Genomic DNA, 26857 nt, shown 5'->3' with positions numbered 1-26857 from the left:
TTCCTCATGATTTGCCCTGCTACTACAACCAAAGAACTGATGAAGTTTCTAGATGTTTCAGAGCAAATAACCATTTCCAGATGAAAGCAACAATATGTGCAAAATGCATTTTTCCAATTATATCTAAAATTATCCACATCACTTGGCTGTTGTCCATGCACAGGAAGTTTCTATTTTGTGTGTGTGAGGTGTGGGGGAGGTTGGGGTGGGCCGGTGGTGCATTGTGCTCTGTTGTGTTGGACTCTTTGCAGAGCCATGGACTGTGGAATCCATGGGGTTCTCCAGGCAAGAACACTGGAGTGGGTTGCCATGTCCTCCTCCAGGAGATCTTCCCAATCCAGGCATGGAACCCAGGTTTCCTGCATTGCAGGTGGATTCTTTACCCTCTGAGCCACCAGGGAAACCCAAGAACACTGGAGTGAATAACCTATCCCTTCTCCAGGAGATCTTCTCCACCCAGGAATCAAACAGGAGTCTCCTGCATTTGCAGGCGGATTCCTTACCGGCTGAGCTTCACCATTTTAAACATGGTATCCAAGAGAAGATTAGAATACTTGTGCCATACCATCCTTGGATGGAGATGCTTGTGAAACTGATGAACATATGAACAACAACAAAAAGTGTGATCCTTTTCAACAACGTTCCAGGTAAAGGAGTAACTGGAGGGAATTAGGACCCTGAGTTCAAGAGGTCACATGCCTACTAGAGATGGAGAGGAACACTTGGACATCTGTCTGCTTCATAGGAAGACTTTTCATCTCAGAATAGTGCCCTAATAAACAACAGTTGGAGAAAATTGTCTGTGACATTCAACGTAATCCTGAGCCCAGGCTGAGAGAAGGAAGGGTGGAATTGTATTTCCTTGTGCAAAGCGAAAACAGCCGCCGTGAATAACAGCCTCTTATACAATCTGATATTTAAAGGGAATTGTAAGAAATCAAACTGTTCAATTTGGAACAAAGAGTGGCCGAAGTTACTGGAAAGCTCATGCCTCCGAGTCTGCAAAAATCACTGGCCAGGAAAGCAAAACTTTTCCAACACCCAATTTTAATATTGTGCTAAAGCCATTGACTCTGTGAAAAACCCCGAGTTAAATATGATCTCCACCCCCCCCTCCACCCCCGCCTCTCCCGCCCCCTTCTCTCTTAGGTTAGTGTTTGGGGGACCTGGAGGGGGCTGGAGCTTGGCCCCAACGTCGGAATTGCTGCCAAGGGCTTGTAATACAATCTCTCCCCGTTTGAAGGGTAAATCAGTGTCAACTGCGTTTGCTGTCCACCAGAAAAAGTAAGCATTTGACTTCCGCTCGGTCTGCGTGGACTGATGAAATGTAGGAAATCTGTTTCTGGCAGCGGGGCGGGGGTGAAAATCGCTTTCCCAAACAGCAGCGAGAGGAGCCCTCAGAAGTATGAAGAGGGGCCGTGCGGCTGGAGCTGCCGCCGCCGCCGCCGCCGGGCTGCCTGGGTGCGGAGGGCCGCTGCTGCAGCGCGCGCGCAGGGAGGGGGCCGGCCCCGAGACGCCGCGCCAGCCCAGCCCGCAGCCCCGGCGCCGCTGAGCGCCGCCAGCAGCCCAGCTCCGGACGCGGGGTGAGCAGGCGGGCGGGCCCGCTCGCAGGCGCCGCCGCCCCCTTGCCGCCGCGGTGCGCGCACTCTGCAGCCCAGCCCGGGGGACGGCGGGGACGGCGGGGGCGGTGGGGGCGTCCTGGCAAATAACCTCGGGGACGCGAGTGGGAAGGGTGGCGAGCTGCGGACTGCGGGACGGGCTCTGGCGCTGGGTGGGTGATCACTGCGGTGGGGGACCCTCTGATTCCCCGGAAGCAACCATGTGGTCCTCAGCCCTATTGTGGAGGAGTCCCAGCGACCGCCGCCTAGAGAAGCCCACGCTGGGGGCGGCTCAGCCAACCAGCGACAGAAGTAGGGACTTCTAATTAGCACGATTGTGAATGCACACAGGCAGTCTTGGAGAAGGGTCTCTGTTTGCCTGCTCAGCGTTGAATCTCATGGAGGAGAGGAGGGCGGACGGGGGATGGTCTTAGTGGATTGATCATGAGTGTTTTACTTGAGTCCAGGAGGACGGGATGGGAGGAAAGAGTGTGACACGCGCGATTTGGGGTGATGCTGTGGCCCATTGATGAGTTTGACAGAGTTGAGCTTTTATTACGTGGATAAACAAACGCTAGGTTAGCCTATGAATCAACCCCCTTTGGGGAGATTTTTGCATCCAAAGAGCAAGGTTTTGGAATCTGAAATTGTGGGGGGGAGCCAAGGAGCCAGCTTGGCTTTGGAGGCATTAACTATCCTATCAAGATTAAATTCTCTAAGACGAATAACCTGCCATTAGCCTAGACGGGGACTTCCCTGGGGGCTCAGATGGTAAGTCATCCGCCTGCAATGCGGGAGACCGGGGTTCGATCCCTGGGTTGGGAAGATCCCCTGCAGGAGGGCATGGCAACCCACTCCAGTATTCTTGCCTGGCGAATCCTCATAGACAGAGGAGCCAGACATTTCTACTGTCTTGAATAAAGAGGAAACAAAAGCAGAGGTTAGCAGATTCTCTTTTCTACCTTATGGTATAATGGGGTTAGGGAAGGGGAGTGGTTGTCCATTTCTCTCCTGTTAAACTTTTTGGAAATCAAAGCCTTTCCTCCCAACCACCCTTTTCATCTTCATCCTCACAGCCCCTGCATCTTCAACCTCTTACAGTCAAGCGTTTGCAAAACTTCACCATCTCTCTTGTCATCTCCTCCGTCTCCCCAAGATCCCACTCCAGCAAAGCCAGATCAACTCTGGGAGATCTTTGCCCAGGAAATAAGATCTGCATGCGCACAGGAACACCCATTAGGCCTCCTAGAGTTAAATAAAGGCTCAGACAAGTTGGAGGTGCCAGCCAGGCAGAGGAAGTCCACCTTCCCTCCCCACCTATCCCCTGAGATTCACAGAGGCCAGGCTGAGAACCATCCCATCTGCTCACTGCCTTTCTCTCCCAGCCTCTTAGCAGTGTGGACACTGATTAACTCCAGCTGGAATCTGGTTTGCCCAGCCTGTCTTTGAAATTGATCAATGAGTTCCTTCTCAAGGAATGCTCCCCCCTAACTGTGGAGGAGGAGGAGGTGGTGACTGTGGTGGTCTTCTCCAACATGGGCATCCTGGTTCTCACTGCCTAAGACAAGGTAAGGGGCAGAGATCTGAGGCCTGGGACTGGCAGCCTTGGCAATGCACACTGCAGCCTTTGCATACACTCCCTGAGTGGACTCTGAAACCTTGCATTTCAGCTTCTGTGCTGCTAAACTTGGCGTTTAGTTCTTCATTTTAGCACTAACCACCATACTTTTGTGATGTGGACTGTGCTTTCCTGGGAAATCAATTCACAAGACACAATTTCATCTGGTGCAAAAGGTTGTGTGATTGCCACTGAGTTTCCTAGTACCTTGGTAGGAAATCTTAGTTAAACTTGCAGTTATGGCACAATGTCAGGTCTTGTATTTAAGTATGTTATGCATAATTTTAGAAAGTTGCTTCAAGCCCATAAGCCTGCTGTGTATTTATAGACTTTTGGAGTCTTTAGAAGGCCGAAGTTACCTTGGTTGAAACCAAACAATGAGACTCTAACAAATTTGTTTGCAGGGGGAGTTAAAACTGGAGGCATGGTAAGGTTATTTTGGTATCTTTGTGGTTTTGATATGGTGGTACAGAGATCCTGCTGTTTCCTTTAATTTCTGCTAGACAGCCATCAAGATTTTCCACTCAGTGTTTTCTGACTAGAGAAAAGAACTGGAGAAAGGTAGAAAATATCTCTTGGCAAAAAGAGTAAGATGCTTGTGTAATGTTTCTGTCCTAAATCTTTTCAGTCAAGTCAGTTGAGTTTTTGCTTATGTTCTCCCCTTACATGAGAGTACATATATATTCAACAGAATGTAGAACTCTGCTAACTCTCAACTACATTATAGTTATGGAAAACAGAAATCTTTTTTTATTGCAAACAATGCACAGACACACACACACAACAACATCTTTTTATGAGTTAAAGTTCAACTTAGATGGATTTGGATGTAAGTCCTTAAATATTCTAATTGATTAATGACTTTCAGATGGCTTTCTATTCAAATAAAGTCTGAAGTTTATCTGGTAGGAGTCCAAAAATTGGAGCTAAATTGTTTGAAAGAATGGTTTAGTAGAATTTAAAAAAAAAAAAAAAAGCAAAACTTTAAATATCTTTTATGCCAAGAAAATATAAGAAATTAATTCCCACTCAGTCTTAATTTTTTGGTCATGATTTGAGAAAGGATTATTATTGCAGGTGTACCATCATTTGGTTCAAGGCAAATCATCATGGGGCTGAACAGTAAGAAAGAGACTCCTGAAAGCGAGTTAGCATTCTTTGAGTGTTAGCATATCCTAGCAGGAGGGCTTGGATAGGATACATTTAATGACTGTGACTAAATAGACTTATTCCTTTGGCCAAAACATCTTAAGCCTACAGTCCTTTTTTAATTACCAGGAATTTGGCTGGTAAGTTTAAGATCCATTTGAATTTAAAGATTTCATTACATAATTAGAAAAAGTAGTAACAAGTGTCATTTTGCTTTAATGCTTGGCAATTTTCAATTTCAGACAAGTTGCTCACTCCCCTTAGCCAGAAGTGAAGTTCCATTTACAAGATCTAAAATTACATTTCTGATTAAATTTTGGACTTTTATTCTCTATAAAATTTTGCATTCCTGACGTTGGTTGAGAATATATAACTTTGTAGAGCTATTGTTGGTCAGCCAAAATGAATCCCATAGATGTAAAGGACTCAGAATGATGAAAGAGCCATCTAGAGCCATCCTTGGTTGTTAATTCTTTGAGTTTAACTTGAAAGATAGCATTTTCTATGTTAGGAATTTTGAAGGGTGTTTGGCTTAAGGTGTTTTTATTTTATTTTATTTTTTCATTTTAAAAGGGTGTTATTGGCCTATCAACTTTGTTTTCATCATGCTTTACTCCTATAACACACAAAACTGACTAGATAGAAGTGAGGTCAGTGCTCTAAATTAGAACAAACGTGGCCTTTAGTGATAGGACCCCTGACTGTGGGTTCATTAGCACTCTGTTTTAAATGGCCACAGTTAGGCATCTGTGTGTGTGTGTGTGTGTGTGTGTGTGTGTGTTGTGGGGGGGGGTGACATCCTGTCACATTTAATTTAAGAGATATGGCGCTCCGCTATCTTAATGGCTTATAAGTCTTTGATGCTAAAATGAAGTGTAATATGTTACCAAAATTTGCTGTCAAAAACACATTTAAGTTACCCATCTTGGAGCTCAACATTTCATTCATCATCTTGGGGTCTTCATACCTCTCAATATGAAGAAAAGTTGGGATTTTCAGTTATTTATGGTTTTATTTCACCAATATTTTATCTTCTTCTTCTTCTTCTTTTTTTTTTTTTGCTGTGCCATTCCTCTTGCAAAATCTTAGTTCTCTGTCTAGGGATTGAACCTGCACCCTCAGTACTGAAAGTGCAGAGTGCTAACCACTGGGACTGCCAGGAATTCTTCGTCAGTACTTTATCAGTTTTCATTTCTCCTCCCTTTGCTTTGTCTTTTCTTAGTGATTTAGAGTTCTGCAAAGTATCCCTATTTTGTTACAAAATTTCTTTTCTTTTTAAAATAAGTCAATGGAAGCTTTATTTTGGCATCCTTCCTATGGTGATGATTTCAATTTAGCAAGTATCTGTTGAATATAAAGTATATGCCAAATACTGACACAAATATTTCATTTTCACAAGTATATGTAGGATGTTAGCCTCCATTATACATACTGGAGAACTCAAGTACAAAGAGAAAAAGTCATAGGGCTAGAATAGAACTGAACAAATACTAAATAGTGAGGTGGTACAGCTAGTATTTGACTTCAGGACTTCTGATTCCAGCTCTAATATTCTATTAGTAAGACTTCTTAACAGAGTTAAATATCAGACAGTAGGGGTATATTTATCACTTTGTTCTTATTTTTCTTTCTTTCCAATTTATTTTCCATGCAATATTGTGATTTCTTTGATAACATCAACAAAGACTAGAGAGATTAGAAACCATTTTAATTATAATCAAAGAACACCTTTAGGTGGCAAAGTCTAGGTGACTTTTCTTCAGAGCCAAAACTGATGTCTTAAACTGGGATTCTGAAACAACAGACTAAACCGAGTCTTCAAACATGTGATATTTTACTTATGGAGTCATTAATTTTTTCTTCTTCCCCCTGGGCTAGTTCAAGTCTCATCATATTCATAATGATTATTCCAGAATCACTTCTATGGAAAGAAAGGAAAAAAAAAATACACACACACACATTCTTTGAAGAATTTTGTATTAAATTTCTGCATGTTTTTCCCTTTAAGTTTTATTTTTCTGAATTCCAAATCCTGAGGGTTGATTTATCCATTTTTCGATAGACCCATAAAGTTTGGAGAAGACATAGAAGAAGCTTTTGAATCCTTACTCCTTTTTTTCAAAGCATAGATTTTGCTTTGTATTACCAAAGTTACTTATCAAGTTTTAAAGTATTTAGATTATAGAAATTTTAATAGTAACATCTTCCAGTATTTAGATATGTTCTAGAAAAAGGTTTTTTCTTTCCTATCTTTAAAAGCTACCCCTTTGCATCTCTAGTGGTTTTCACATACTTTTGAATGTATTCAAAAGATCAGAAATAACCTTTTCCTTGTAATCTGTTCTTTGTGAGCTAATTCAACTCATTCAGATGGATTAAACATTTGTTGGAAATTATAAAACATTTATAATCCTGTAGTGATCTTTTTATCTGAATAATTTAAATTTATTTGACCTTTGCTTACCCCAATTTAATCCTTTCATTTGGAAACTGCTTCACCATGGGTAATTCTTTCACAGTCCAAATTTTGGTCCTGCTATTTGGGTCCATGCCCATCTTTCCTATTCATATCTCAGCCTTCTTTAAATCCAAGACCACCATGTAGTGACTCTCAGCTAAACCACAGAGTCAAGCCAAGTTTGATGGTGTTTGAAAATGTGAAAAAAGGATCAGAAGAATTTGGATGAAAATCCTAAGTTTTTTTCAAAAGGGACTTAAACAAGAAGAGTTCCTTAAACAAGAGTCCCTATCTATGAGTGACTTTAGATGTCTACATATTTGGCTTATGTTTAATCGTTTAACTTCTATCAGATGCCAGTTACCCACTAAACCTTCTTTCTCCACCTTTGTCACCTGGGAAAATATAATTCTGTTTTTTTTTTATAATTTTTATATAATTTTGATTATACACAAAGCAGCATTAACAAGCCTTGCTGAATTATTGTTTTGACTTAATAATCATCTGTAAATATTAGAAGCTAGTTTGAATTACATTTCTGGCAACATACGGGACAGACTACATGAGAAATAAATGTGCCACTGTCAAGGAAAATAAAAACTTCACTGTTGAGAAGTATTGAGGGGACAGATTTGTCCCTCTGGCTTATTGAAACTGTTACACACTGTTAGGCTTGCTGTAAACTACCCCTTGATGAATTCTCTGCTGGACAATGAGCTTAAGAATTTGAGGTGTCTTCTTGCTTTTACAAAGCAGAATAGGACTCTGATGCTTCAATGGAAGTTGCAGAGCCCATAATAGGATGTAGGTAAAGTTACTGAACTCCCACTTCTCACTTTCAGGAAAGTAGTGGGAGAGATTGTGTCTTGAGAAGAAAGGCATTTTAGAGGTAACCCTTTTAAGATTTCAATTAGTTATTTAAATGTATGAATCATGTGCTTAAATGTATTATTAAAATGTTTATTTCTGAGGCTAGCTTAGCTTGTAGGAATCCTAAACACTGGGAGGTGTTTTGTTTTCCTGGGATTGGACCTATTTTTTAAAAAACAAGGGCAAACATATTTTAGGTTTCTGGTTTAATCACAGGTTTTGGAGAAAACTTTTAGGACTTTATATGAATAATGTCATGGTAAACTGCAAAAGAAAATAGACAATTGCAATATCCTGGAACCTATAATAACAATTTAACAGAATAGGGCAAGGTGTGTTAAAATATTGCACATTTTCACTAGTTACCACTTTAGAGATTTATAGAACATATTTTCAAAGAAAATTTACAGTAATTTTTTTTTTGCAAAAAAAAAATTATTCAGAGCGTAATTTGTTTGGAAATGAAATTGTGCTTTTAAATTACATGTTGATGACACTTTTTAGGTAGTTACTTGTGCTCCCAGCAGCCTTTTCTAAGGCTGCCGCAAAATGTTTGGAAGAACATCACATTTTACATTTTTGTGAATACCAATGTCTTATTTTTTTTTTAAAGCTGTCTTTAAAAGACAAAAATTAACCTAGGCTGAGAAGTGTTTGAGATTAATTGGAAAAGAATGCTATGTAAAGTTTCAAATTTTAAAACCAACATGGATATATACAACTTATACCAGTAAACTTAAAGTATCATTAGTAATAAATACAGTTGAAAACCCCATTATAGCATATAAAATTTACATCTTGCCAGTTGCAAACATTTTCATTTTATTCAGTCATAATACATTTGGTTATTTTATAGGCACTATTTGCATGTACAGTGGAGTTCAACACATAGTTAAACTTATGAGTTTATTACTTTACTACCCCATTATTATATCTATAGTCTTAGCTTGTATAAATAATGCAAAAAATGAATGTAGTGTTACATTCAAGGCCAACTATATATTCATACATTATTTTTCCCCTGCAACCCACTTTGAGAACTGTGTTACTCATAGGTGAGTGAATTTATTTCTTGTTGTGTAGATATATGTAATTACTTTTATGCTAAAGATGATTACAAATAAACCCTGGTATGCAACACTTATGAAGTGGGAAGGTAGAAAGTAAGACAAAAGAAAACCTGTGAAGATATTTATTAGAAGTAAGGTGCAATTCCTGAGTTATAATACGGGTACTTGATGACACTATTATCAAATGTGTCATTCAGAAAACAGGAATGGTCTTCGAGTATGAAGACCTAAGTTCAAACCTGACTCTGCCATGATCCAGCCATATGATTTTGGTTGAGTCACCATTCCTCTTTGGGTTTTGTTTCCATTAACTATATATGCATACTTATGGCAGACTCATGTTTTTGCAGCAGAAACTAACACACCATTGTAAAGCAATTATTCTTCAATTAAAAATTAAAAAAAAAAGCTAGCTCCCCTGTGTCCAACCCAACTCTTTTAAAGTGTAAGTACATGATTGCCTGGCCATCTGTGAAGAACCGAGTACTATGCTTAATCTCATAGGTAATAGTTTGAAGAGAAGTGATCATATGTTGATAAGAAATTTTCTAAATACTGTCATTGCTAGTATTCAGTCCTAAAATTCTGTGGAAATTTGTGGCTTCAAAAATTAACCCAAACAATGGAGGTTTACAATTTGGATACCAAAATTTTAATGGAATTTCTTGCTTTCAAAACTGACTTTTTTCCAGATATTATGTTTTACACAAGCATAGAGCTTACTGTTTGATTTTTCTATTTGACCTTTGATTGCTGTTGTTTCTGACCAAGTAGTTGGTCAAAACCGACAAGGGCCAGTACTGATAGAGCAGTGTTTCCTGGGGGGTTAATAAGTAATAACCTGACTTGTCATCCAAACGTTTGCAGATCCTGTTCCTTACTGCGCCATTTTTAGCAAGATTTTAACAAGAGAAGTCTGTATAAAAAGCAATTGCTCTTTTGTTTCCAAAACAGGTATTACAAGTGGATAAATAATGTGCACTGCTCTGAGCCCAAAGGTACGCAGTGGACCTGGCCTTTCTGATATGCATCAGTATAGCCAGTGGCTGGCCAGCAGACATGAAGCTAATTTGCTGCCGATGAAAGAAGATCTGGCCTTGTGGTTAACCAACCTGTTAGGTAAGGTTATAAGACCTCGTTTTGTCAGCAAAGATAACACATTTATTCCCCCTACTCCTGTAATATCCTTCTCCAAGGCATGTGACAGCACCTTAGAAAGAAAAACTTTCATCAGTTTCATTTTGCATCTGGGATACCTGAAGCATATGGAAAATTTAAATGAATTTCCCAATGTCTCTTACATTAACTGTGCTTAGTTATTCCAATATAATGCATTGAAGTGTGGAACTATGTGGTCAAATTACTTGTTTTATCTACACGCTTGCTGATCTATTTTTACTTTACTTTCATGCAACCGGCCAGTTTGGCCTATTCTTTCGACACTGCACACGAGCCACAGTCTGTGAAATCTGGCTTCTAAAACTCGACTTCTTTGCTCTCGTTTTATAATACATCTTCTGTTGTTTAGTTGCTAAGTCATGTCCAACTCTAAAACTGCTGAAAACCCAGACTCTGGAACAATAACTCCTGTCCTTTGTCCAAATGAGCTGACTGGAGTCATCCAACCTTGAACTAGAATTTTTCTTTTCATTGCACTTTTATTTTTAAATACTTTCCCAAAAGGACTGTCTTTGAGAAAAATACTGCCTCATGCTAAGGCTGGCTCTTTTTTTCTGTGTTGTTTGTACTGTGCTGGCATAGTCATAGAATACAATTTCAACCATGTGCAAAGTAGAATCGTACAGTTAAAGGGTCATCATATAAAACAATACTATTTCACTAGTAATTTTTCACAGAGGACAAAATTGATTTAAGCCCTGAGAAAAGGATCCTTATAGAGTTCATAAAATATAAGATTTGAATATTGAATATACATAGGATTTGCATGGTGCTTTATCATTTACAGAAAGGATTTCACCAACATGATCTTATTAGTGATTTCACCAACATGATCTTATTATTGAAAGGATTCCTTCAAGGTAAGTGTTGGTATTCTCACTTTCTAGCCATTGAAACGAAAGAGGTTAAGAGAAGAGCACCCTGTGATCTGAAATTTTAACAAGGTTTGGCGAGGTTTGAGCACACTTTAGCAAGATTTTTGTTTTTGCTCACCATGGCTCTGGATTTTTATGCTGCTTTTCATTTTTTAAGCCTTTATTCTAGAGTTGGATATTTCCTTTTTCCTCATGCTTTCGGCAGTTTTATGTCATCTAACCAGAGCTACCACATATAGAAATGCAGGTGGTATCTTTTGTGAGGAGGCCTAATTAAGGGGTGAGAGGAGAAATGTAGAAGGCATCCTTAACATCCATCACGCCCCAGAAATATCGTTCACTGTGCTATGGAACTGTATCCACCAGAATGAAGGGCCATCTTTCATTTATTCAAGGGAAAAGCATTTATCTCCATTATACAGAGGAACTCAATTTAACTTAAACAGATGGGTTTCCTTCCTCTTTTGTGTGTTCACTGGTTATTGTTATATTAGCATTTTATTGACTTCAAGCTGTTTTCAGATATGGGCTCTCACAAGCATGGCAGTATATAAAGTAAGGCACAGACTTGGAATAAACTGCCTGTGTTTGAACCCCAGATCTGCCAATTACTAGCAGTACAATCTTGGGCAAGTTATTTAATCTCTGTGCTTCAGTTTCCTCATTTATGAAGTGGTAATGACAGTAGGGTTGCACTGAGATTAAATAATTATATGTGCACTACTTAGAATAGTGCCTGACATAAACTCTATGTGTGGTGGTGTTATGCCATTTATTCAGTCTGGTGATACAATTAATTTGATCTGGTGAGTAAGTTCATTCATTTATTCAACAAATATTTGAATATGTAGCAGCATAATATATAATTTGAATAAAATGGACTCTGGAATCAAAATGCTTGAACTCAAATCTCATTTCCATCACTTACTAGCTTTGTGATACCAGACAAGTGTCTGAATGCACTGTGCTTGGGTTTTGTTATCTGTTAAGTAAGTGTGATACTAGTACCAACCTCAGGAGGATTGTTGTAGAGTCAGCTGAGATCACTGGTTTTAGAACAAGGTCTGGCACATAGTAATCAGCTAACTATGGTAAATACTAGCTATTGTGTTCATTGTATTGCAGCACAGTCTTTTGAGTACTAGAGGGTGGAGTGGTGATTAGGAATAGGCAGATTGCCTGTTCTTACAGAGCTTGGAGTAGATTGAATATGAAATTAATATTAAATAAGTGACAATGAATAATTAATTGGATTTGCTATAAACTGTATAAGATATAGGTTGTAATAAGAATGTAAAAACAAGGAGGTGGGAGTGAGGCAAATAAACAAATAAGGGCTTGGGGAAATCCTTTCTAAGGGCCTTCCCTGTTGGTTCAGACAGCAAAGAATCTGCCCGCAATGCCAGAGACCTGAGTTCGATCCCTGGGTTGGGAAGATCCCCTGGAGAAGGGAATGGCTATCCACTCCAGTATTCTTGCCTGGAGAATCCCCATGGACAGAGGAGCCTGGCAGGCTACAGTCCAGGGAGTTGTAAAGAGTCAGGCACAACTGAGTGACTTTTACTTCACATATTGGAAACTGGGATCTAAAGAATAATTAATAGCTAAGCAGACATATCATGGGAAAGAGCCTGGATAGAGAGAATGGTATGTGTGGGATAGGAAGGAGTTTGGTGCACTGGAAAGACAGAATGAAAGCTTGTGTCAGTGGCATAGATTAAAGGAGAGGGGCAGGGAGATATATGAGATTTATTGGAGCTAGAGTATATACTGCTTGAAGACCAGGTTGAGGAGCTTATAATTTATTGCATGATCAATGAGGAGTCCCTGAAATGTTCTAGGCAGAGAGAAATCATGATTAATTATAGCCTGATTACACAGGTATGTTTCAAAGTCTTGTTATTTTTCATCAGAAGCATTTTATTTGGTGAATGTGATCATTTACAAAGTAGCTTGATCAGTGTGAGCAGCCCAAGACAGCCTCAAAGAATAGAGAGTCAGTGTATGTGTAATGGAAATATCCTTGGACTAAAAGTCAGGAGACCTGGCTTCTAACTGGGAGTCAGGAGACCTGGCTTCTGGTTCTGGCTCTGGCACTTGGTAGGAAACTTGCCCAAAGTCACTCAGCTATCTTTTCTGGGCTCGGTGTCCCCAACCATAAAATGAAGGGATTGGAGTAGACAATCTCTAATGTCCATTCCAGTTCCAAAAGTCTAGGTTTCCAAGAAATCCATCTCTTAAGACCCAGTTTAAAATCATCAATAGGCATAAACAAGGAGAAACAAATTTACATAAATGAATAATCATTCTTTTAAAGCATAAGAAGGCTAATATTTTCAATACTAGTTGTTGGTAACACAAATGCAACCAATAGCTTGTGAAATTTTCTCAGAAAAAAAGAATCTTAAAAGAATCTCAAAGTACCACCTTGTGTTAACTTGAATTTATAAAAATAGAAAATAATAGATTTTAAGTAACTATCCTCATGGTAACTTGGAAGGTCGACCAAGAGCTTGAGATTATTTAAAACGAAAAAGCATTCAGAGGTAATAAAATACATTATGTTCTAGAATGGTGATAATAAGGAAGGGAGAAAAATATATGGCTATGATAAAAGTTATTTTTATTACACATAATAGATACAATTAACATTCATATATTTTAGAAGGGAGCCATTAAAGCAACTTTTAAGGTTATTTTTACTATTTTGTCACCTCAGAAATATTTGCAAATTTTATTATACAACCTTCTTTCACTTTTTAATTTTCATCTTCTTAAAGGTTAGGGATTGTTGGTTGAAGCCTAGAGACAGAAGGTTGAAAGTAGTTTCAGAATTCATCTGATCTCCCAATAAAGCATTTGAATTTTTTGGTGAAGTAGAAATTCACATACTAAATTAAAGCTTTTAACAAGATTTTATGATTGCAGCTTGGACCTTACTTATGGAAAGATTTCTTATTTCTTTTTAGTAACACTTGACTAAACTGTAACTTTTTTTCTTCCTTGTATTTCAATAAATATTGATGATATTCTGAATTCATATTTTTTGTTCCTACTTATCAAGTGTCCATTAAAAGATGGAGTTTCTTAAAGAACACTCATTTTGTATTCAGGTTTTTGGGTGGATAAAAATTATTTGATAGAGAAGAAAGTTGTTTCACTGATTCATAGGCCAATATTAAAATTTATGCCATAAAGTAACAATATCTAATTTGCATAGCTAATTTTTAGACTAAAATTAGTTGGTGCAGTGGTAAAAGAATCTGCCTGTCAATGCAGGAGACACAGGTTTGATCCCTGGGTTGGGAAGATCCCCTGGAGCAGGAATGGCAACCCACTCTAGTATTCTTGCCTGGAAAATTCCATGAACAGAGGAACCTAATGGGCTACAGTCCATGGGGTAACAAAGAGTCAGACACAACTAAGCATGCACATATGTCAATGACAGACTAAAAATTTTATATTATGATATAAACCTGTCTTATGATAAATAGTGAAGATGAATAAATTATCATAATAGTTAGGATTTGTTTATGGGGTAGCATACCAGTCTGATTCATGAGAAAATCACCAGGTGATATTTACTGACTTCCTAAATCTTTGTAGTCCAAGTATGGCTTCTAATATCTTGCATTGTGGAGTTTTATGACCAATATTTATGAAAGACAGCAAAAGAAACCTGAAGCAAAAGAATCTTGCCTCTTAAATATTTATCTGGCCATTATCCCTTGCTATATATTAAATATACACATTTGATTTTTATTTTAGGCTTTCTGTTTTTGTTATTTTTGTTCATGATTTGTTAATTAACTGTCCTTCAGACATATTTAAACATCAAATGATTATACAAATAAACCTTGGGGAAAGACTTGTCACTTTGAGTAAGCAGTATGCTATTAAATTAATAGCCCCAGATTATAGCAACTACTTATCATTTAAATAAATGAGACACGTTCTATGTATTTCATAATTTTGGGGCTTAGGCTTCCCTGGTGACTCAGTGGTAAAGAATCTGCCTGCAATGCAGGAGCCGCAGGAGGCACGGGTTTGATCCCTGGGTGGGGAAGGGAGATACCCTTGAGGAGGGCATGGCGACCCACTCCAGTATTCTTGCCAGAAAATCCCATGGACAGAGGAGACTGGCAGGCTGTGCGTAGGACACAGCTGAAGCTACTGAGCATGCATGCACACATCATTGTTGATGGCCTACTGAAGACATACTAACATAAATGTTCTCAAATTATTTATTTAATTTGTATTTCTTTAATCATTTGAAAATGATGGTCTACTTTTATCCTCAATTATTTGTTTAATAACACCACATGAATCACATGGGAGTGTACTTTTGAGAAAAGATTGTAGGTGTTAAACATCACAGAAATTGATATTGTTCTTAAGGATTTTAAATTGTTACAATATAGGCATATGTATTTGGATATATGCAGGGATTTTGAGTAAATCAAAAGATATATTACAAATCAAGTTAAGCTAAATTGATTTTACTTATAATTAGAAATGCATTATAACAGTTGATGTTATAGTGATTTCCCTTTTCTTAGACTTTCCTACATGCACATAAAAGAAAATTCAGTTGTTATATGCATACTGTGATCAGTATATTGGGTTGGCCAACAAGTTTGTTTGTGTTTTTTTGTACCATCTGATGAATGATGGTACAAAAACCTGAATGAACTTTTTGGCCAACCTATTTTAATAGCTTTATTTTTTTCCAGTTATTTCTAAAAATCCCATTTTTAGCATTAAAAAGTTCAGCACCTATTTAGTGGAGTTGCTGCTGTCTAACAAAGTAGGGACAGCTCCCTTTTCTTTTTTCATAAAGCCATTTTACTAAGTACTTATCCTACAGAGAGCTCATATTCTTGATGTAGTCAATAAAAATTCCTTAGGAAAGGTGGTGTCTTATGCTAGTTCAAAAGTTTAAAGAATCAAGTTTATGTTCACAAGTTGACACCTTTCAGAGCAGTTACTCCCTAATTCTTTTCACCCAACTTTTCCAATGGAAGTGACTCTGTCTTTTCTTGATACAAATGAGGGTAGACTCTGAATCTGTATGGATCAGGTGCTGATCTAGGGTTTCTGGGTATAATCAATCATTTCCTATCTTACAACCTTTACATTTCAGTCTCAAAACACTAATTTGCGTTAAGATAGCAGACAAGTTGCTTTGAGTTCTCTTAATTGGAGAAGTAGACCATGATTGAGAGGTGCCGTGGAGATTGGAGTAGAATTTGATCATATCTGGGTCATCCTTAAGATAAAATATACCAGTTTTCTTATGCAGTGAATCAGGCTACATACCAGAGCATGCATGTGTTTGTGTTAAGTTGCTGCGGTCATGTCCGACTCTTTGTGACCCTGTGAACTGTAGCCTATCAAGCTTCTCTGTCCATAGGATTCTCTAGTCCAGAGTACTGGAGGGTTGCTATTTCCCACTCCCAGGGGATCTATCCAACCTGAGATGGAACCTGGGTCTCTCATGTCCCCCTGCAGTGGCAGGCGGGTTCTTTACCACTAGCGTCACATAAAAAGCCCTTCCATATCAGAGCATGCCTAAATGGTATTCTCCGTCATTCACCAGTCTGAAAGGTGGACTGCTGTTCATTTCTCCGCATCTCTATCTTCAACCCCACTCTGTTTTGTTTTTTTCTGAGGGAGTTTCTAGAGAGAAAGATTCTGTGAAGTTTTCTACAAAGAAAAAAACAACTGCATTAGAGAGAATGCACTATTATAGGAAATAATCATTTGTATATTTAGCAAATATTTATTTAACTAACCAAGCATGGTGGTTAAGAACATAGACTCTATAACTAGACTACTTGGGTTAAAGAGCCAGATTCACTGTGTGAGCTTAAGCAAGTTATTTAATCTAAATACATCAATTGCATCATCTGTAAAATGGACACAGTATAAACACCCTGCAGTTTTGTGAGATTAAAAACATGAATGCGTGTAAAGTGTTTGACATATAGTGAGAACTCAAATGTTAAATATCATTATTAGATGGTGTCATATTTTAGGAAACTGTTAACTTACTAGGAGGAAAACATTCTTTCCTAGCAAAATAAAAGATAAAAGTGATAATCTTTATGGAAATGATGGCTAGCACACATTTCTGGGAGAAATACACTTGTTTGTGCAAGTATGTGTGCTATTTTAGTTACCTGACAAAATATTTCAGGTAGATGATTATTTCATATCACTGTGCCCTCTTATTTTAAGAGGAAGTGACTGATCACAATATTTAACCAACTTCCCTGATCTCTGTCTGCTGGTATGCTGTCGGTCATGGCTGAACTGATGATGTGAAGATCAAAATCCAGAATTATGAACCCAGAAAGTAAAGATATTTCTTTTAGACTTGGCTATTTTGGGTTAAACTTCAAGTCAATAATATAGACAACCCAGTGTGGGCTGGTACTCCACCATGATTTAATTGTATCTATTCATTACCCCTACTTTCACTAATTATACAAAAAAAAACAAAGAACAAAACAACATGGAAAGATAGGGTTGGGGAAGAAATAAGTCTATGATACTAGAATCCTACTGTTTCTAGCATGCATTATCTAATGTCTCAAGCCAGCTACACAATTTATGTTAAAGATCTGGGTCTGCCTAACAGAGATTTAACTTTGTATAGCTTTCACTTGAGAAATTGTCATTAGTAATTCATAGTCTATTCTGTTGGATTTGTTGTGATTAAATTTATCCAACTTTATATTCTGTTTTTAGAATATTTTTGGTAATATTAATGTAAAAAGTATGATAATATATCATCCCATATAAGGATTAGAATTGATTTCTTAAAATTATACACTATATTTAAAATATATATTTTATGATTCTTAATTGTTGGATGGAAAATATGTTATATGTGAAGGTTAAAAAAAATCCTCTGTTTGCATTTTTCCTTCATTTGAGTCATACATTTCAACTATAAAGTATGTAATAGTGTCTGCTTTAGCCAAAAAAAAAAAAAAAAAAGTCCCACCTTTTGGAGCTATAAAATATACAGAATTGAAAGCTGGCACCTAATATATTTTTCATTAGGTACAGATGTTCAATGTAAAATTCCTCAAATATTCTTAAAAAGCAGGATAACAAAAATTTTTTCAGGTATAATTAAGAAAAAGTAAACATACCTTTTAGTAAATTGCTAATGACTTTTTAATGAATGTCATTTTTCTTTTTATGACTTAGAAGTTCTTTTATATTTACTGTACCCTTGTCACTTAACACTATAATAGAATCTTTAGGTAAAGTTTACCTTCTTTACCTTGACATACTAAAAAAAAATTTCTAGTATTTATTTTTTATGCTTGTTTGTAAAATAACTTTCTTATTATTGTTAGAAAATGAAATCCAATATGGTGAATATATAATAAAAATTCTGCATTGCTGGCTTTTTGTATCTTGAGACTACTACTTTAATTCCTTAATTGAGTTGAACTGCATACCATTTTGAAATAGTAATAGTTCTGTATAGACTATCTCTGTGGTGAGTACTTAGAGCTACTGATGTTTTGCCACCTGCAGAAATCATTACCCTCACTGAGGGCTAAAATGTGAACTATCCAGTAGGGAAAAAGAGCATAAAAAAAGTAATTCTTTTTCCTCTTTCACCTGCCCTTCCCCCCCAAACTATTAAAAAAAAAATCATTTAAAACAGATGTTTCTTTAAGACCAAATAAATTAGATATTGTGAGTTTAACTTTAAGCCAGTAGTTTATCTCTTGTTCCAGTTGGTTTATATTTATCTTAAGTGTTCGCAGAATTGAGCTACATACATTTTTCTCAAGATAAAATGTAATCCTATGACTCTCTGTGTAAAACTTTAAAATACCTCCTTTTTATTTTTTTGCTTTAACTTAACTAATTCTCACAAAAATAATACCCAACACTTTCTCAGAGTTTTACAAGAGCTTGTTTCTTCATTTGTTAATTCACACGCCCACTGAACAAATTTACTAGGTGCATTCTATGTAAGTAACATTCTGCTTACCTCTCTAGGAACACACATACAAAATGATATATACCTCAAAAGGTTTTTAATGTGCTGATGATGACAGTAACTATGCAAAACATTTCAGTCATAAAGGAAGTTTGATGAGTGTCAGACTGAGTGATGCTCATGACTATGAACATATAGAAAGGCGATCAATTGTATGCTCGGAGAATCTCTCTGGATTTCTGATTAAAAGTAGAATTTGCCTAGGCAGATAAAAGATAAGGGGGTGTTGCAGGCAGGGGCCATGCCTGGAACAAAGGCATCAGAGTGGATATGGCAAGGTCTGCTAATGGACCTGGGAAGGCAGCTTGCAGACCAGGAGCGGGGTGTAAGGAAGTTCAGATAGAAAGGTGGACTAGCAACGTATGAGAAGACTTGGTATACTGGATTAAAGTGTATATGTTTTATCTTTTAGGTAGAAGAGAAGATGAGGGACTATGCCACAAAGATGAAGATTGACTCAGTGAGGGTTGTGTTTAGCAATATTAACTTTGGTGGTGATTATATGTTCTGGAGGCAGAAGTTGAGGATATGAAGACTAGTCATTGCTCTTGTTGATAGAGTTTAGGTATCAGATTATGAATTTTTTTGATTAATATTATGGTTCTAGAAACAGAAGGAAACATGTATTCTGAGAATTACAAAACTGGGGAAAGGAAAGCACTTTGCGAAGGAAGTTTTGAGGAACATTTAAGAAAGAAATTAATGGTTTTATAGAGCTGAGGGGATGAAGCAATCAGGAGAGATAAAGAATACAGTTTCTTTGGGGGGGGGTGACAAAAATGTACTAACATTGACTGTGATGGTAATTGTACAGTTCTATGAATATAGTAAAATTCATTGAATTATGTACTTTAAATGTGTGAGTTGTAAGATATGTGAATCATGTCCCAATAAAGCTGTTACAAAGTGAAAGAAAACCAGAAGAAAGAAAATATACTTTGGGAGCATTTAAGAAAGAAGGAAAATAACTTTTACCCAGTGAAATGTCAGGGATGGATAACTGTGAGTCATGTTCGTTAAGAGTGGTAATTGAAGCTATGGATGTTTGTGAAGAGTGCAAAAAAGCAGAGATATGAACCTAATAATTCCATACTTCAAGCACTGGGTCAGTCAGGAAGGGAAGGAATGGTTAGAGGGATAGTGTTTTCTTATAGAGAGTTTACTACTTGCATTGACTTTACCTGTATTATTGTGTTGGCTTAAAAAATGGACAAAGTGAGGGTTGTGAGTTAAGTTTTCTTTGGGGCAAAATGAGAACTGGGGCTGAGAAGACAGCACCTCAGATAGCTCTGAGAGACTGCTCCAAAGCAGGAAGGAAAGGTCAGTACATATGTGATTTTGGTGAAAGGGAAATACATGCAATCGAGTACATATTTTTCCAGGTTTCTGCTAGCCTCATGAAACTTTTTGATCGTTATGAGAAGCAGTGGCCACTGTGAAGGATTTTAGTGTTTTTCTAGATATGAGGGGGTTTCCCTGGTGTCTCAGAGGGTAAACAATCTGCCTGTAATGCGGGAGACATGGGTTCGTTCCCTGGGTTAGGAAGATCCCCCGGAGAAGGCAATGGCAACCCTCTCCAGTATTCTCGCCTGGAGAATCCCATGAATGGAGGAGCCTGGTAGGCTACAGTTCACGGGGTCGCAAAGAGTCGGACAGAGTTGAGCGACTTCACTTTCCTTTCCTAGATATGAGGAGATAAAAGAATTGGGCTCATAAAGAGATCAAATAGACACCAAAGGAAAACATAAAATTCCAAAGAAGCCATTTTTTTTTTTCAGTGATCTCCTATCCCAGATATGTAACTCAGCTGGAAATGGAATTTTGGTGATTAAAACTGCATCAAATATGTTGGAGTGAATGTCACATTTGGGTTGGGGAATGGTTGCGCTTTTATAAGACTTCTTTCTGTTATTGCAGGGAAGGAGATTACGGCAGAGACTTTTATGGAGAAGTTGGATAATGGTGCCTTGCTCTGTCAACTTGCAGAAACTATGCAGGAGAAATTTAAAGAGAGCATGGATGCTGCCAGGCCCACCAAGGTAAAAGATCCTAAGGCAGAATCACTCACTGTCAGATGGTGGATTGTATTTGTAATAGCTTGCAAATTGAGCTTAATTGGAGGACTTTGTTGTGAATGGATGCATTAATTCCTCTATTTACAATAAAACATGGAGGGTGCTTTCTAATTAGGTAACCTGTTATTTGCACTCTAATTACAGATGATCCTTTTGGTTAAGTTTAATTAAATAGAAGGTTATGGAAATTGATGGCATTAATAGGAAACAAATACTGTATATAAACTGGTTGAATCTGATGTATTGATTTAAAATATAGCAGAGGAATAATATGTCATCAGGCAATGAACAAAATCTGGGTAAGAAAGACATACTGAATAGGTCTTTGTTTCCAAATAGAATTATTATGGCTATACATTGGAACAAAATCTCTGGAATATGTAATTTTTTGCTCTTTTTAAGTAAGCAGTAGATTGAACTAAGTGTGGACAAATTATTTTCTTTCTGGCTGTTCAGATTTATTTTCTGCACATTGTTCTGATATTTTCCCTAGCTATTATAAACACATAATAAAAATGTGGTGTTAGATTTTTTGAAGGGAACAATGTAGATGAAACTATTCTTAATTTTACACAGAGAAGGAAAAGAGCTAAGAAAAAATGAGGTTAAAATAATATTAAGACAGCTTAAAAGAAAAAGAAAAAAACTTTTTGCAACTCTGGCAAAAGAAAAAGAAAAGCTGATTATGTAAAGTTTCTTTATGATTATTGAACTAAAAATCTAACCAAAAGATCAAGCTCCCTGAATTAATATATTTCTTTTTATCACACTGTAGTTAGTTTGGGGATAAATTTTTCTTTAGTTTTTTATATCACTCTGTAAAGTATTACATAATATACAAAGCCCCTCCAGTTTTTTGTTTTTTGTTTTTCATCTTAAAAACAGCTCTGTGAAAGTGTTACTTAGTTCAGTGGCTCCCAAACCTTGCTGGGCCAAGGAATCACCTGAAGATCTTTAAAAACTGTGGGGCCTGGCTTCTTTACCTGAACTTTCCAATTTAATCCATATGGAGAGGGATCTGGGGGGTGGGGTATCTAAACAACTCTGCAGGTGATTCTGATGTGCAGCAAAGTTTGGGAACCACTGAGTTCATTTTTCTACATTTAGAGGCAGATTAGATGATTTGTGAACGATCACCCAGCTAGTAAATGATGGAGTAAGAACTTGGCATAGAGGTCCTCTTTCCAAGTCAAGTGCTCTTTCATTTTGGTTCTCCTTGCATAGCTTAGACATGAAGAAATTGCTTATGAAAATACAAATTTAATGTTAGAACTGTTAGGACACCTATATTTCTCTGTGACTTCCATTGTAATGTAATTGGCCTCTACTTCTCTTCACTAATGAGAAAACATGATGCCTAGTAGGACAGTGTGTATAGAAAATTCACTCTAAAATAATTAACAGAGGAAAAAAAGTGTTGTGCCCAGACTTGTTTGAAAGCATAAACTTAGTATTGTCTAGATCCTGCAACCTCTATTTGTATTATTTATTGTTGAGAAAAGAAAGCTCATTGTCTCCTTATTAAGATCTTGAACTCTTCCAATTAGCAAGGAGTAAATGAGGTACAGTTTTCTGGTTTTATTTTGTAAACTTCTGCTTTTTAAAACAGAAACGAAGATCCCTGAATAGAATTATAAGACTGTCAAGTGTAAGATAGCCCCCTAAAGCATTACTCTATTGCACAAAGGCTTTGATATTGAACAGATTTTGCTTGGGTTCTAGTTTTATTATTTATTGAGTGGGTATGTCTGAGCCTTGGCTTCATTATCTGTAAAATAGGATTAAAAAGCCTGTATCTGTGCCTCCCAGAGAGTATGAAACAGAAAATCTCATGATAAATGTTACCTCTCTTCCCCATTTGAGAGAGTTAAAAGATCCTGGTGAGAATTTCAGATTAACTAGAGGAAATCAGAAGAAAAAGTGTTTTGTGAAAGTTTAGTGCTAGCATGTAGCTGTTATATCCAAATATATGTATATTTACCCCAAATCTCCATAAAAATATGTAATATTAAGGATAGCTAGAGGTCAAGAGTTTGCTAGCTATTTCCTTTGAAACATTTATTTCAAATTATATTATTTTTATAATAAAACTATAAAACATAAAAAGAAACAAAGGAAATTTTCCTTTCAAAGTAAGTACAACTGCAACAAGCTTTTACTAAACAACTTGAAGGGCTTTCTTGACCCTAAGTCATTTGTTTAAGTGAATAAAAAACTCACGTGTATTTTGATTATGATAAACATATTTTAGCATGAAAGCTCAACCGTCATAATTAAACAACTGTAGGTTTTTAAAAACCATTATGACCTAACTTTCAGTGCTTAGAAAGTCAAATTTACTCTGAGTTAGAAGTTAACACAATTGCTTTTGACTGAATTGCCTTCTGTGCCCTTGGCAAAATTCATATATTTCACAACTTACTTCCAAAGCAGCTTAAATCAAAATAGCATGTGCTTTATTTTATGAAAAATGCAAAGACAGCTAGTTTTTCTTTTTTGAGTTTTATGAGAAATTTTCCAAAAGATGAAAAGCCAAATGGCTAATATCTTCATAGCTATTATTGTTCATAAATATAATTTTGTCACAATTCATGGTTTTTCAATCCATCTTTGTCTATAAACAGAAATAGTTGTTATATGAGATTCTACAATATTTTGTTATTATTAAATCTAAATTTAAACCAGAATAGACTTACTAAAACCCAGGTAGTTGAGTTTAAATGGACTATTTCCCTTAGGAAAAAAAAGGAGACTTTCAAATTGAAGGTTACAATATAAAGGTCACAATATTATGTTTGCTTACGTGTGTAAGTAATTATTTTCCACCTTGGCATTTTGAAATTTAAGAACAACTGTGGAAAAGATAGATGAGCTGGCCAATTACTTTGCTGAATTACTAAAACTATTATGTTTAGGAAGATGTTAAAACAGAATTACTTTAAAAAAATCAGCAACAAATTTGATCCCATCTAAAGTCACATTGTAGGAAGTCCTTTGTAATTTTTTACAGCAGCTTAAATCTCATGTTCTTATTCTCATAGTAATATTTTTACTTTTCCTGATTGATAGTTAATTTGGGAATTTTACAGCTGTGTAAACACATTAGAGTGAGTAAGTTATGTCTGGTATGTGTGAAGCATGTCTGTGTTAAGAGTGATTTAAACACTATTAATATTTGCAAGTAAATTGAATAAATAGGTTAGACAGTTTACGCATTTAATATTTTAGTTATAAATGCATGACTCATAGCCTATTCTGACTTAATAAAATACCCTGAATGAAGATAAATTATATCCTATGACTCTTTCCAAGCATCAGTGGATCAATTTAAAAAATAGCCACTCTGTGTTTTTAGCTATAAGTAGTTAATCTTAGCCTTTGGGTTTTCTCATTTTGCATGGGAGAAATGCAGAGATTTCACAAAATTAGGCCATAGCTGGGCAGAAGCATTTGAGTCCAGTGGGCTGCAAGTGAATATATAATTTGGTTTTGATTAGTTTAAATATACCATAATCTGATCAATTCACTATAAAAGTAAATTTTAACAATCCAAGATCTGAGGAACTTTAACAGCAAAAATCTGAACAGAATTAACTTTCCAACTTAGATATGAAAACCAAAACAAGTGATAAGTCCAAGGTTAGGTTTTATGCCTTTTGACCCTTAGTTGCCTGACTCAACCTGGCATCTCCAATCAAAACAAAATAATCATTACATCGATATATGAAATTTCATGTCCTGATCTAAAGAGTTCCATTGCAGGAACCCCTTCTTACTGTATATTTACTGCTTTTCTTCCCAGTCATAACTTGCTGATTTGTGTACATGATTCTCTGAACCACTGGGGCATTGACATGGTTCAAACATACTCAAAAGATTCAACCTCTCTTTTTCTCCCAACATTCCTTTCTGTTTGTCTCATTTATCTTAAGAGACTCTACCCCAGACATCAGAGTTTCCCTAGGTTCAGAGCTTCCTTTGACTTCAAAGAGCCCTGGGTGGTCAGATCAGGTTTGAAGTACATGAAGGGAGAAAGGGAAAAAAAAAAAAGAAGTTCTGTTACTTGGTAAATGCTGCATTATGCTCCACGGAAGGAACTGAGCATTCAGCGTCTAAATGTGGAATCCAGCCCTTGTTTACGGCAAAGGGGAAAGAACATCCTAGTCAGATAGAATACCCAGAGTACATTTGCCCATCAAGAATACCTGGTTCTCTGAGCTGTGAGATCGCAGTACCTCAGGATGTTGTATCATCCAGGAATTAAATACAACATAAATATTAGAGTTTTCCCCTCAAAAATCAATAGCACATTTTATTGAGAGAATATCTTCTCAAGATTGAATTCAGAGAAATTGAGAAATTTGTGTGTGTGGCTGACATCTCTGACAGAACAGGAAAGTTTGGTAGAAGTGATAAAAGGTTTTTGAAAAGAAAATCTCAGCTGTGATTATTCTACAGGAACCTGTATCTAGCTATGCAACTAAAATAATTGAATATTTCTTAAGAAATCTGTGATTTTGAAATGCCAATATATTGCCAGTATTAAACCAACAGAGTAAATCATGACAAGGTGGAAATAGAGGTAGAATGATATATAAATAAATGATTTTTGATGGGCTATTTTGCTGTCTGGGTTTGAGAAGGAAAAAATAGGGAAGTTAGTAATAAAGTCAAATTCCTTGGAACTAAAGGAAATAAATATAAATATCTTCAAATTTTGAATAAAGTCAATTATTTCCTATTATAAAGTGAAATTTTCTTGTCCTTATTTCTCTGAGTCCCTAAACACTGGACAAAATTTTCATCTCTAGCTTAGGGATAATGAAATGTCTTGCTTAAAGTTTTTATCTTTGTGAGTTTTTTCAGTTCTATACCTTCTTACAGCACATGCATGCTGAGTTGCTCAGTCATGTCCGACTCTCTGCGACGCTATGGACTGTAGCCTGCCAAGCTTCCCTATTTATAGGGTTTTACAGGCAAAAAGGAATATACCTTAATGGGGCTTACATGCTATAGCATAAATGTTGGTGTATAATATGGAATGATATGAAAATGCTCCTGACTATTTTTTCACCCTTTGTCAACTAGGCATAGGGGACTTGATGTAGATTTATATGTGCAGACTGAGGGAAAAAGTAGCGTGAAAAGGTGGGTAGGATAGGAAGTGAGTAATGCTTATAAAATTTACCTGGATCTTCAGGCCTGATTGAACTAATTCCATAGGTGACACTTTTACTCTATAGTAGAGTATTGCTGGCGACAACTGAAAATATGGCCAAGGTGATTATCTGGCACTAAGTTCGTTGTAAACCATTCAAGTTTCATTGGCATTCATATCCTAAAATTGAGATTCAACCTCCATCAGACAACCATAGCTAGCTAGGAACTCTTGCATGATGTGGCGAGCACAGACGTCCTTTACAAACAAGGCAATTTTCCTACATTGTCTACACTACTGGACTCAGAAACTTTTTTTCGTTGGCAAAACTCCCTTCCTGGATACTCATGGAATTTATCTTACACCTGATAAAATGAATATATTTTATGAAGTTATCTATTTTTCCTCCTATTCCTGCTCTTCAGTATCAAATCAGTAAAATATCATGATAGTGGAAGAGTTTGATATCTTGTGGGATGTTGAAATCCTCATGGTCCCTATAGGTTATGTCACAGAGCTGAAGCTGATGTGCAAGATAGTTAAGTGCTCTGTTATTTTTGTCAAGTATATGTAAACTGATCCTGGAGTTTTCTATTTGTCAGGATTAAGAAAATTACATTTTCCATGCCAATAGATGCATGCCAAGGACCAGAATATTTATTCTTATATTTCAGTGAAAAGACCATATCTGGCACAACTACATCTGGATAGTAGTATGAATTCCTGAATTTTTTCAGAATTGTGATATCTTAATTGGTCCTATCAAAAATGAATT

General features: G+C 36.7%; 1 protein-coding gene across 7 annotated transcripts in view; it reads left to right on the top strand.

Annotated features, from left to right (window-relative positions):
• Positions 1 to 26857, top strand: part of GAS2 (growth arrest specific 2) — a 168314-nt gene that overhangs the window by 30398 nt on the left and 111059 nt on the right. For 2 of the 7 annotated variants that reach the window (XM_070457278.1, XM_070457279.1), the window contains exons 2-3: positions 9718 to 9882; positions 20767 to 20888. In XM_070457278.1, the coding sequence (XP_070313379.1) occupies positions 9738 to 9882; positions 20767 to 20888 (267 nt within the window). In that variant the 5' untranslated portion in view covers positions 9718 to 9737. Of the gene's footprint in view, positions 1 to 1401; positions 1584 to 2319; positions 3167 to 7657; positions 7713 to 8731; positions 8749 to 9623; positions 9883 to 20766; positions 20889 to 26857 lie in introns of those variants that run through there. The other 5 variants (XM_020882650.2, XM_020882652.2, XM_070457277.1 and 2 more) reach the window with 4 other exon arrangements.

Source organism: Odocoileus virginianus, chromosome 28, assembly GCF_023699985.2.
Source record: "Odocoileus virginianus isolate 20LAN1187 ecotype Illinois chromosome 28, Ovbor_1.2, whole genome shotgun sequence".
In the NCBI taxonomy this organism is placed as follows: Eukaryota; Metazoa; Chordata; class Mammalia; order Artiodactyla; family Cervidae; genus Odocoileus; species Odocoileus virginianus.
This window is presented reverse-complemented; position numbering and strand designations above follow the sequence as displayed.